This window comes from Mycteria americana, chromosome 22 (genome assembly GCF_035582795.1).
Source record: "Mycteria americana isolate JAX WOST 10 ecotype Jacksonville Zoo and Gardens chromosome 22, USCA_MyAme_1.0, whole genome shotgun sequence".
Taxonomy (NCBI): Eukaryota; Metazoa; Chordata; class Aves; order Ciconiiformes; family Ciconiidae; genus Mycteria; species Mycteria americana.
The window spans coordinates 3,959,988-3,973,109 of record NC_134386.1 but is presented as its reverse complement, the minus strand read 5'-3'; the positions used below and the strand labels follow the sequence as shown (position 1 = coordinate 3,973,109).

Here is a 13,122-nt window from a genome sequence, read left to right as displayed (position 1 = left end):
TGTTTGGTACTCTCAGAAAGCTGAAGCACAGACCTTCTGGGCAGAAACTATTGGTTGTACCAAAGATAATGTTAGTGTGACTGCTGTTCTGACTGGGACTTTTTTAGATGTTGCCCCCTTATAAATAGGTATATTTTTCCCCCTTTTTGCTTCTAAATTTTGGTAGCATTCACTCCCTGCATGCTTTAGAAGCTGTATGTGTCCCACATCTGTCATCTTTAAGCATTACGAAAATCTAGTTTGTTTTTCAGACATTGATTAATTATGAACCCAGTCTTCTACATAAAACATAAGCTAGCTTTTTTGGGAGACTCATGAACAAACGCATAACATGGAATTGAAGAAACAAGTCGTCCCAGTGAATCCCTTTTACAGAGAAATACAGATGCGAGACAGTCCGTCATTTAATGTACAGCAGCTGTTCCCAGGACAGCACTTCCAAATGTAAGCCATTACCCATCCAAACCAGTGCCATGAGTTGAGAACGAGTGTGTAGCCATGCGGGATTTTTATAATCAAGTTTCAGTTATTTACAAATCAGCTTCAAAAATGCTCGTTCCAATTCAAACACACTGAAGTGACATGTTTGTGGACTTTAGGAAGAAAGAAGGAATCTAGCATATCGAGCACTGCACGCCTGATACACTGTCGTATGAGTAGGGTTGTGATGACCTTGTCTATGCATTACTGGTTTGCATTGCTTCCTAAAAGTTCCAATTGTCAAAAAAAAAAAAAAAAAAAAAAAAAAAAGCTTTATATCCAAAACTGGTGGTTAGGTCCAGCCTGACTGTTTGTTACATTGGTGGCACAGCGCCTAGGAGCAAAGCAGCTAGTGCAGGCCCGTTGTGAACCAAACTTCACATGTCAACTTTTTCTACCTTTTGCAGTATCAAGGAATTTAGGATTGTTATACTTGCAAAAGCAAAGGATTCTTTTCAGTAGCTTTTAGACACCTTACTTTATGCTAGCATCCATCACAGCCCAGCTACTATGCGTTTCTCTCCTTTTATGTCTTTTTTTTTTCCTCTAGACTTCATACAAAGTTCTGCTAAATATCACTTCTCTCCTCAAAACTAACAAGCAATGGAAGAACACTTTAAATTGGTTATACGAGGAATGTTAGCTTCAGAAAGTAATTTTCAGTCAGTAGTATGTATAAGAAAAATGTCAATGTGTGTTTTTTATTTTCCTGCATTTGCAAGAAGCCTTGAATTGAACCTGCTGCATTATACTCTGCCAGCAGACAGTGTTCTTAATGCTGTGCAATTCGAATCTGTTCAGTAGATCTTGAAGTCTCATAAAATGGTTTGAACTTTGTTCCATCAGCTTGTTTTGGGGGAAAGAGAGGAATGTGTTGGGGAAATCAGTGCAAGTGGATTTGAATTCAGAGATATTCTGAGATGACTCTTTGTCCAGATTTTCAGTTTTCTTTCTACTGGCCGTGGTTTGTTCCGCTAGCAAGCAAGAATTTTAAGTTAACAGGATATAAAATTGGAAAGAACAGATTCTTACCAGGTTTTCCTTGGCAGAAGCACATCGGTTTGCCCTTCCTAAATGACCTATGATGATCTAGCAAATCTGTCCAAGTTGTACTGTTTGTTGTGAAGCGATTTGAACAGAACAAGGGGCTGGGGATGTTTATTCTGAACTTTACTATTGCCAGATCCTTTTGTAACATTGGACAAGTGACTTAAAATGTATCCGTTTACTACTTCATGATATAAGGTTGACTTTGGGCTTTTTACGACTAAGTGAAATAGCGGTGTATTTGCAAAGATCCTAAAAAGGATCATCTTTCTATGAGCTAGCAGAAAACAAGTGCAGAAATGTTATGGATGATATTCACCCAGACAACTTACTACTAAAATTCTTGTGCGTCACAGATGAACAAGAGGCCTTGAAATCCATCATGAAGGACCTGGTAGCACTCCAGATGAGCCGACGTCACAGACTGACTGGATATGATACCATGAAGAATAAAGACACTGCTCACTCCAACAAACAGGTAATAGGCCATTTAGTGATTACTTGAAATCGTTACCTGGAGGCAGAAGGGACAGAGCAGGTTGACAGTGGGTCTGCTGCCTGTGTCTTGTGCTTCTGACTGCTCAAGCATCACAGGTGGATTAGCTTTCTATTCTTGCTTAGGCTGTGTTGCCAACATGGTAGCTTTTTTATTTACTTACCTTTACAGACTAGGGAGGGTGCAGTTTTGATAATTTGCAACATCTTAGTGTTCTGCCTTCCTCCCACGCATGTTTTTGATGGGGTTTGGTCTGTGTAGATTAGCTAAAAAGTTTACCAAGTGGTTTTCTGGTTTCCAGTCCTATTACCATTTGTTTTATTATTTTTAAAGAAAAAACATAATGCCAGCAGTCCACCCCTCTTGGGCAGCCCTGCAATAACAAACCAGTGTGCCTCTGCAGTGGAAGAAAAAAAAATTCCGGTAAGAAAACTGGCTTCCTATTCAATATTAGCAATTATAAATTAGGAGCATGTTTTAAAGTTGTGTGCAGTGACCTTTATAGAATTCATTTAAGCAGGTGTGGGAGGCCAGGAAGGCTTTTCTTTACTGACTCTGTCATGATGTAGCAGTATGATGCACTTTTCATTGTAATGGAAATAATACTTAAATTCAAAGGGAAGCAGGGAACTGAGAAGCATAATGATGAAAAGGAAACAAGTATTTCCATCTCTGGTGCAAAAGAAGGGCATTGCAGTTTAAAGCTGCATAAAGCAGTCTGTCAGATAATGCTGGTCTCATCTTCACGTGATTCAGACTGCATGTGAATACAGAATGAAGGTCTTGATAAAAGGTAGTCAAACTGAAGTTGATCCAAGAACAGTGAAGGGGATTGTCTGAGAGGACTGGCTTTGGTGAAGCTGTAATAAACCACTTCAGTGAAAAAGGAAACAGCTATTTACAGGTGTCTGAATAGAGGCAGCATCCTTAACAGGGAGGATTGTCTGGAGTTACCCAGCCATATGTCACATGAAGACGGGAATGAAACTAACCCTCATTTGGGTATGGGGATGTGAAGTCCATTTTGTAAAAGAAAAACTTTTCCCAAGGTAATAAGTGGCAGGGTCAATACTTTAAAACATCTCTAGGTTCATTTTACATTGCTAGAGACTTTTTTTTTTTTTTTAGAGAAAAGTATTGCATTGACTTTCTGGTAGAAAGAAAGGATGGAATAATATTGCTCTGTCAGTGTATGCTGCGCTTCATTTGAATGAAATGCTTGAAGGCAAAAGCAACAATTTCCATCAAGAATTCTTTGTCCATTACTGTCTTAAAAAATCAAGTTACTTGCAGTTAGAGTAACGTTAACAGGAGAAGTTGCCTGTTTCCGGTTAGATCCTTATTACAGGCTTAAGCTTTTTGGAGCAGGCTTTAAAGTCCATGTCTGTCTCTTTCTTATGCTTTGTCTGCTCATAATCTACTTGTTCAGCTGGGATATGGGATTTCTTTGAATGTGCTGGACAAATCCGTAGATGGAGTAGTACAAAATCCTTTCCAAATCACTTTGAAACATAAATTCAGAGATGTCTTAAATCAAAATCTGTAATCATTATTTATGATACCGCATCACAGAACTGGAACGCTAAAGCACCAAACTTGGATTTGCTTTCTTACTCATCTCTTAGGACAGTTTATGTGAGTTGCTTTAAAAAGTGGTTTATACAGGCGATAGGTTCACTGCTTTCAAAGGAAAGGAAAAGCACTAGATGTTTAACTCCTTTAGGTTCTCTCTGAAATTTAAACACTAAGATCACTTTAAATACCTTTCCTCAGATCCTTGAAAAATAGACACAAATGGCCAGCATCTGATCCTTTTGAAAAAATCATCGGGAGATAGATGCCAAATTCCCCCCGGACCCTTCCCTTTGTTGCACATTACAGGTTTGAAAGCATGCAATGCTGTTGAGAAAGATATTTTAGTTTGCCTAGGTACCAGCAAGTTGAAGAAGGGTTTCCAAAGAGCCCTGAAGATCTTTTAGTGTTGTCTAATTTTAACTAGTGAGAGCTTTGTCACTTAGCTATTTCATGACCTTGTTGAAACCTTAGCTGTTTCAACACATCTTGAGGTCAGAAATTTACTCTGAAAAATTACTTTTATTCAGTTTAATACAAACAGTCCTGTTTAGTTCCCTTAGACTGGGCTACTTAGAACAGTGTGGCCTTCCTTCCCTGAAAATCGCTAATATAAAGGGATCATTCCGCCATCCATTATGCCTAAGAAACAACTGTTTCATCAGTAGTTGGCTGGTGGACATCTTTTATAGTTTATTATTCATATGCTGTTTGTTGCATTTTTTCCTTTGCTGTTCAATTAAAATGACTTCTCTAGAATTTGCTTCATTTCAGTGGCTTTCTAGAGTAAGTTCTTTGTCTTCCCACATCTGAGAAAACGTCTTTGGTGAAGTTACGTGTAAATTACCCCCCTGCAGATGATTGTTGCTCTGAGAAGCTCATTTGTCATGATCAATTCTGTACCTACAGTATTGCAGGAATACTGTGTACTCGCAGTGACTGCATGGGTCCCTTTGAACTGCATTCTTGACCACTAGGCCTGCCAGATACTTCCTCTAGCTAAAGAGCATTTCCTGGCCACATTTTTTTGAAGTTCCTAGATGTATGATTGCCTATTGTCTAAGGCTTTCACAGATGGCTTAATCTATCCCAATCACATAAATTGTGCAACAGAAATTACGGAGTCTTATCAGAGCAGATTTTTCCCTTTTATTTTTATCTTTGTGACCTAAATTGGGATTTGAACTTTGATCTCCAGAGTTGAAAGTTCAGCGTGCTGACTCTTCTGTGCCACATAACATCTTCTAAGTTTACAGTGAAATGCACAGGTCGTGCAGTCAGTGCTTTTAACCATCTGCCAGATATGGACGATGAGCCCTTTGCACTTTAAAAGATGACACGTAGTTAACTTGTTTGTAACTTCATAGTTTGAGTTTCAGGACTGCGTTTTTGCAAAAGTGGAGATGTAGTCTGTGTCTTAAGAATGAAGAATGTACCATGTTTCTTGTATCTCTCTCTTTTTTGCCATGGAAGAAAATATGCTTGCTTTGAGAATGCACAAAAAATTAGCTTCCGTTCGGATGAATATGCAGTTGGAATCAATTTCAGATTTTTGCCGTGCAGTGTTAAAGATGGATTAATTTTCCATATAGTTAAAATATATTTCAATGTCCCCTGTTTAAGTGACAATTAATAAAAATTACAACTTCGTTTTTGCCCCTTTCCTTCTCTTTCTCCTTTAGCAATTTGGTGCTGTGTTCACATGTCAGCCACTGGTTGTCCACAGTCTGCTTCAGCTTCCATGGAGAAAGTTATCAGACTCGTTGTGTTCTGGTTAGCCTTTTGAGGAGCTGATGCCTGCTGCAATCACAAATTGACCTCCTTTGTGTTTGGGCCTTAAAATCGTGATATGATCCGTTTGTGTGCTTTTATGTATGCCAGAGTTTCACTGTGAACTAACCTTATGTTCTTTCTTCTGCAGAATGATGTAAGGATAAAGTTTGAACATAATGGGGAAAGACGGTAAGTCTGTCTTCACTGCTTTGATTCTTTGCTTAGTAGAATAATTTAGTCATCAGTAATTTAGGTTAAATGTTTTGTTGGCTTCACTTTCCTTGTTCCTGAATGAAAAACACACGGTATAGGCAACAGCAAACATGTCATACACAACTTGCTTGTTTTTAAAAATGAGTGGGTTGTATAACACTTTCCTTTGATTTGTTTTCATAGTATATATTTGTAAGTGAATTGCAGTAATATTAAAAAAACTGTCCAGCCTGAAATGAATTCAGCCTGATAGTCTTATTTCAGATATGTTCCCTATTTGTTTCATTTAATTAAAACCAAATGAAACTGATCAAATTAGTACCATTCTTTTCTAGTTTCTCACTTCCTGGTGACCTATCACTATTGCTGTCCTGCTGTGACTGAGCAACAGATACAGCAAGGGAAGATTTTTTTCATTGGTCTGAAAGTTTCCTTGTTATTTCCTCTGATACTTAGTTTTGAGACACTTTCTTTTACAAAAAGCAGAATTAACTGAGTTAGCATTTTCGGTGTTTACAGTATTGCTTCCAATGAATAAAATTGCCTAGACGTTTCAAAGCAGGTCTCAAAAAGCCCCTTACCTGCCATCTAATTGAGAGGAACTCTTGATACTGTTACGGCTGTTCAGCGGCTGTGTGAATGTACAGGAAGACTCCAGACTTGTTTGCAGCCTCTTTGAGGCTGCTCTTGAGCTCTCACTGAGGGGAAAAAGGGATCTTGATGCTAGGTTCCGGTTTCTTTTTTCTGAAGAAATTAATTGGATTGTAAGCACAAATGTATACGCTACTCTTCACAGACATCATATGGGAATCCTTTGGTTTCTCCCATCCCAGACAGTACTTTCGACATGAAAAGTTCACGTTTTCATGATAAAATGCAAATTTAATGTTGGTAGTACAACAGTGCAAGTTCTATGTAGTGATCCTAACAGCCTGTTACTAGCAAAGGTTACTGGCTGAGCTGCTTAAGCTCCTCTTCATATATCCTCCTTTGTCAAATTAAGGGATTTTTCTTAAAACAGAAAAGCAGAGGCATTCTTCATTGGTAAAGCAGATGGCAGAGGATAATTTGTAAAGTTTTCCTCAAAAATTGAACTGTTACATTTACCAAAGTACTACGTGGTGAATTCTGTCACTAAAAAAACCTCACTTTTGGGCCTCGAGGAGAAAATTTAAAAGTAATCATAGCTGGGATCTACTGCCACTTTTGTCAGCCAGATCTTCTCAGCACTCTACTGTGTCACAGGCATTGTGTGGACTACAACAGAGCCACTGTGTGACATGTTACAATTTCTTGTGATACCATGTTAGGACAAGGTAACTCAGAAGCAAAATCTTGTCACCACAGTCCTATCATCTTGCATGTCTTCTGCCTGAGTGCATTTAAGATGGCACAGAGCTCAGGGGAGAAGAAAGGTTTTTTTCTGAAGTAACATTAAAATGAAAAGGTTGATTGTGTGTTAGTCTAATTATGCAGTTACGCTCGCCTGAATTCCCCATTCCCAAAGTGGTATGCAGTTACAGACAGCAAGCTTGCACTGAGAATGTAAGTGTGTGTGCTTGGTTTCAGAGGAGCTGCCAGATCTAACCACAAATATTTAAGGTGGTCAGGCAGGAATGGGCTCCTTAAACCCTGCAGTCCATGATTAGAAGAGTGCACAGAGTTTTTAAACTAATAGAATTTGTGGCACCTGAGAACAGCTCTGCTTTTTAATGCATTGAGTGTAGAATGGAAGCCTTTATAAGGGACTTCGGCTCAACTGAGAGCTAAATTACATTTGTACGGTGCCAGAGTACTATAATTTCATGGATGGGTTTCTTAGTAATATGTAGAAAATGTTATTGTGGGCTGCTTTTTAACAAGGACAATTATTTCTAAATAGCTGAATGTTGTAGGTCTGGTAGCAAGATGAACCCTTCCTGGGAAGGGGCTAAGGAAGCCAACCAACTAGAGCTATTTAAAACAAAAGCTGCATATCGTGAAAGGATACTGAGTGCTGGCGAAGCAGGCTGGATGGACGTTTTGGAAACTAAGGCTTCTATCCAAAGCACGTGTTCAGCACGAACTCGTGTGAGCTTCCTCAGAGGTGATTCGAGGTTTCACTGAGCTCAGAGAGTTGCCCCTGTGAGCAAGATAGGTGTTGAGTTTCTGTGGTCCGTTCCGGTCTTTCTGTTTCTGCCGGATGGCAAAATTGTTAAGTGGTGCTAATAATCAAGCTTTTTGGGGCAGTATTTCAGCTATGCTGAAGCAGAGTTGTTTCAAGGCGCAGCGGTGCGGTAAGCAGCTATCGAAGTGGTCTAATAGCTTTCAGAACGACGGTGGCTGTCAGCTGTGTCCCAGAGCTGTTTGTTTAACTTGCCGGTAGGGGAGACGCAGTGTGGTCTTGTGGCCCATGAAAGCAGATGGTGAGAAGTCTGGTTGCAGGATCCCGAAGGCAGGAACAACCAACCATCTGGGCCTTGTGCAGCAGAGATGAAAAGTGGGTTTCTGAGCAGTAGATGTCCTTGGTTTGCTAGAATAGTGGTTTGTAAAATATAGTTCACATTTGAATCCTCCAGTTCTTGACCCAGAATATTTTACTCACTGATTCTTCTGAAGAGGGTGAAAATTGTCCTTTTCCACAGCTGTCAAGGTAGCGACTTTGAGTACTTGGCAACTTCCTACAGGAGAACATTCCACCAAAGTAAACAGTTTTAGATGCTTTGCTGGAACTTCATATTACTACTTTGCCTAAAGTATTAGAGTTTCTATTCCAAGGTAGGCAAAACAGTAATAAAACCAAAGAAAAGTATACAGTCATTTTCTGAAAAGTGTGCATGTGCCACAGGATTCTGCAGGGCTCCCCTAGGACGCTCTGCCTGTTGCCATTTTGGATTTCTTGAGGCCGTTGGTGTATGTGAGTCTGAAACTCCTGCCATTCAACTGGCGAGAAAACGGCTGAGTGCTAGAACTGGGGGTTTAGTGTGTCACAAGGTCTGGGCTCAGGCAAAGTGATCAGAATAATTTACATCTGTGCATATTTTGTGTGTCAGTCAGTGAAGGTGCCCGGAGATGCATTACATATGAAAAATACTCATGAAGGAAGCGTGAGAGTGTGAGACTGATCTGTCTTATATGAATATTCTGTCTTAGATATCTGTCTTATATGAATCTTCTGAATTATTGCAAGTCAGCTGTGCCACTGCTATTACAGCTGAAGCATGTTTAAGTTTTGATCTATTTGGCCTCTGTAATTAAAAAAAAAAAGGCAATTTTTTAAAATCAAGCTGTGAGTGACAAACGGTTGCACAGTTACAGTTAGATTTGACTTCAGCTCTTGAGAAAAAGCCCCTGCTGTGTTGCACAGGATTTGAAGGATAACTGCAGAGACAGTGTAGTGAGCCTGTGATTCAGATGTTTGGAGATGTTTGACTTGAGCATGCAGAGGGCTAACGTGGAGCTAACGTCACAGACCACCTTTGGGAAAGAGGGTTTTCAGATTCCTTTGTGTCCTCCTGCTGATGCCTACCCTCAGGAGTTCAGGACTAACTTTGCTGTGGGAATGTTTGTTGAAACCTTTCAACTGGAACGCGTTTTGGAAATTTTTAGGGAGTGAGTTTTGAGTTCAGATACTGGAGTACTTAAACCAAATACTTTTTTGTTCTTTGGGCATTCTGCAGCTTTTAATTCAACTCTCACTGAATGTATTTGTTTGTGTTTTGTGCCTGAGGCAGTATTCTTTAAGCCAAAGTGCATAGGAGATTTGTATCCTGTTATGTGAAAGACAGTTATTCAGTAAAGGATACTTTTCTATCCAGGGACAAAGGCATTCTATTTGAAATCTTCAGTTGAATGTTGCATTTTGACAAACCATTTGGAAATGGGCCAGAGATCAAGAATTCCTTGCTAAAATAATTAATTGCCATTCAAATAATTAATAGCCATTCAAATTAGAAAGGTTCACTACCTGCTTGAGGATGAAAGGAGAACATTCAAGGGTGGTTTTAACGGTTCAACCATCTAATTTGATTGCATTATCAAGTTTATCTCTGAATTCAATCAGTGATTCTCTTTCATTCCAGAATTATCCCATTTGTCCGTCCCGTTCGCTATGAAGATGTGCAACAGAAAGTGAAAACAGCCTTTGGCCAGCCACTGGACCTCCACTACATGAACAATGAGGTACAAAGCATTGTTATCAGTGCTCAGAGCATGTAACACTCTCTCTGGATGACACCTCCTTTTCCCATCCCAAATTCTGTACCCTTAAATTTAATTTTCAGTTCTTCCCTCTAATATGAACCATAGTTGAATCGCTCTCTCCAGAGGAAAACATGCTGATACTGGCAAAACATCACACTGATGTGTGTATTGTACGAACATCAGCATCTTGCTTCCTTGTACTGGTATTGTTTGGGAGACTGTCTTGGGGAAGTAAAAAAAGGTATTTGAAGTGTTTTGACTGTTGAAAGCAACTATTGCAGGCCAATATATATACAATCTGAGGACTGCAGGCAGTCCCAGACTCACTTCTTCAAATGCCTGATAGGAGAGTCAGTATTGTTTGTGTTGAGCGCTGACCAGCAGCAGCCATCCAGCCATTTGTAACAGAATTACCTCCTGCCGGCTCCAACACTTTCTGCTTATTGCCCAGCTATTAGGCCAACAAGGGGAGTTAGGGAACCAGGGAAGCTCGCTGGTATGAGATGCTGTAGGGGGGCTGTGGGCACTGTCATTGGTAAAAGAAAGTAACGTGGGGAATAGCATTTGTCTCTGAGGAACTGGGTAGTCCGCGTTAATAAATCTAAAATATTTTGTTGGCTTTCTCCCTCTGGACACCCTGGCTTTTCCTTGTTTGGCTTTTTTTGTTGCTGTTGCGGTGTTGCCCTCCCACCGTTGGGGACTGCATCTGTAATGAGAGAGATGCAAAACCCCATTCACCAGTAGGAGTCGGACAAAAATGAAAGGGGTTCTTCAGTGTGAATAACATTCACGTTTTGCATTGTGAATGGGCTGTAGAACAGAGAGTGTCTGAGCATAATTTCATGGGGTCTTACTAGCAAGTTTTAAATTCTTCTTTGAATTCCCTCTTTCAAAGTCTTAATCTTCTTCATCCTAGTCTCTATCTGAAACCCAATTTTCACTTGATTGTTAGGTCTGGATTTATAAGTATTCTGAGCCAATGTTCTCATCAGGGAGCCAGGGGCCTGTCTCTGTCTTGTTCTTTGCAAACAACAAATTCAGGTAGCAATTAATGTTTTTGTGGATGGTGCCTTAGAGAAATTTGCATAGAGTCAGCCATTTATCTGATGGCATGGGAGGAAAACCTTGTTAAAACGGACAGTGAGACAGTATTGTAATGAAAATTTGTGGAATAATTGAGCAATCGGAATCTTATCTTATATTCTGATTTTTCTTTTCTTTTTCTAATGTTTGTTTAAATACCTATTGTGGAAGTAGACTTATTTTTCTATCTTTTCTAATGATTTTTTTTCTTGTTCTTTATTTTGCAGCTATCTATTCCTCTGAAAAATCAAGATGACCTGGATAAAGCAGTAGATCTCTTAGACCGAAGCTCTAATGTGAAAAGCCTTAGAATATTATTGCTGTCTCAGGACAGAAACCATGTAGGTAACAACTTCTGTAACTGCAGCAAAATGAAGGTTTTTACCATTTAGTCTCTGAAACATGGTGGTAGCCTTATCTGAGAGTAACAGGGATTAGTAAAACCACCTTCACAGACACAATGCATATGTTTATCTTCTTTGCTTTGGCTTAGCTATAGGTATCTCTTTCTTTTCTTCCTTTTTCCTGGCTTCAGCAGCTGTTCAGGGACGAAAACATTGCAGCTTTTTAAGCTGATAGGAAGGCCATTTTATATCAAGTACCCAATGACTGTATTCAGAAGACACTTAATGAATTTTGTTCACAGAGACCTTCTTTTACCTTTGATTAATAGCACAGTGTTGAAAGTGCATGTAATTATCTTGCCTTTAAGAAAGCACAGGTTGTCCTTGAAGGCAAGCTATTAGCACTTTTTTCCTGGGCGATAAGCCTGAGGACAGCTCCCAATGGTTTTTCAGTTCTGTAGCCTAATGCCTTGAATCCAGCCTTACTCTGTAGAAACTAAGCTGCTTTTAGCTAATAATGGTGTATTCACGCCTAAGATGAATTTGATTGTGTCTTGGTTCGCTTTCCTATACCACAGGTGGCTGTGGCAGTGTGTGTCAGTGTAGTTTGCACGTTCAGCAGAAAAGGTCATAACATGAGAAGTAAGTCTTTAAGTCAAGCTCCCAAAGCTGCCCGTTTTGGACAGTGAATTGAACTGCAGGCTGAAGAGGGCAAAAAGAGTCAGAAGTTTCCCTTATTCCTAATTTGTGACTGGAGAACTTTGTTCACTCAACCAATGTCTTTTATTTCAGAATTAAGGTCATACAGCTTTTCAAGCCAAAGACCTTGATAGCTTAGATATTTTATTTGCAAATTACCAAATTCTCTTGAAGAGTGTGACACAGAAAGCTACTCTGTCTTGAAAGCTCTGTTGGTAGTAGCTTGTTGATCTTGAATGTTCATCCCTATTCAAGTTCTGCAGGCTGTGAGCTCAAACTCTTGAAATAAGAACACCTGTAATTCTTGGAACTGTCAGGAGAACTTAAATATACTTCTCGCTATTTTTTAATTTGATAATCCGTGTTAATAGAAATACAGAGACCTTCAGGAGTGTTAACAGCTCTTTCCCAAATGACTGGATGCCAAAAGCTGGAAAGGTGTAGGAGGGGATGATGCTGTTCCTTGTCCTATGCCCTTTCCCTAAGCATTTGATACTGGCTCTTCTGAAGACAATACTTGGCAAGAAGGCCTTTGGTCTGACCTAGCGTAGTCAGACTTTGTTCTGTGTTGTCAGGAAATAGTCTGTAAAAGGTGGCCTCAACTTTTGGTATAATAGAATAAAACAATCCTCTTTTACAGCCCTCTCTTGATTTCAGTGTCTTCAGACTGCAAACCAGATGTTAAATGATACTATCTAAATTTTACATAAGCCACCTACAGTAAGCACTTAGTAAATCTCATGCCTACAGCAGCCAGTAGCCAGTACTATGGTGTTGTCCTTTTATTAGCTGTTTTTTCCTCTTTTGCTCAAAGCAGAAACAAACAGCGAAGTCTTCAGTAAGTGCCACTGTTTCCCCCCTCTCCTCCGACTTCCTCTTCAGCTCTGAGTTGCCTGGCAGGAGAGCCCTACATGTGATAAAGCAAAAGCCCACAAGTCTGAAGGAGGTTTCTTGGCTGCATGATCTCATCCCACTGAGGGAGCGGGAAGCATTATTTTTCCTGAAGTACAGGATGCAGATTTTGTTTTGGTTGTGCTCTTTTCTTTTTCTGGGGATGGAAAGGTAATGCCGTGACTTTGGCACAAATATGTATATAAAACAAATTAACTTTACAACACTAGCTGCGTGACTGGTACTGAGAGCCTGTGTTTGTGAACAGCGTTTATATTAATTTTCTTGTGCCTCTTTCTGTGCCTCGTTTGTGCTTTCTTTTATCAAGCAGCTCACTTCTGT

The 13,122-nt window shown here is 39.7% G+C and overlaps 1 protein-coding gene across 4 annotated transcripts in view; it reads left to right on the top strand.

The window, feature by feature from the left end:
* MAP3K3 (mitogen-activated protein kinase kinase kinase 3) overlaps positions 1-13,122 on the top strand; it is a 40,945-nt gene that overhangs the window by 4,940 nt on the left and 22,883 nt on the right. For 2 of the 4 annotated variants that reach the window (XM_075522665.1, XM_075522664.1), the window contains exons 2-6: positions 1,884-2,005; positions 2,357-2,446; positions 5,517-5,557; positions 9,643-9,742; positions 11,074-11,187. In XM_075522665.1, the coding sequence (XP_075378780.1) occupies positions 1,884-2,005; positions 2,357-2,446; positions 5,517-5,557; positions 9,643-9,742; positions 11,074-11,187 (467 nt within the window). The remainder of the gene's footprint in view (positions 1-1,883; positions 2,006-2,356; positions 2,447-5,516; positions 5,558-9,642; positions 9,743-11,073; positions 11,188-13,122) is intronic. The other 2 variants (XM_075522668.1, XM_075522667.1) reach the window with 1 other exon arrangement.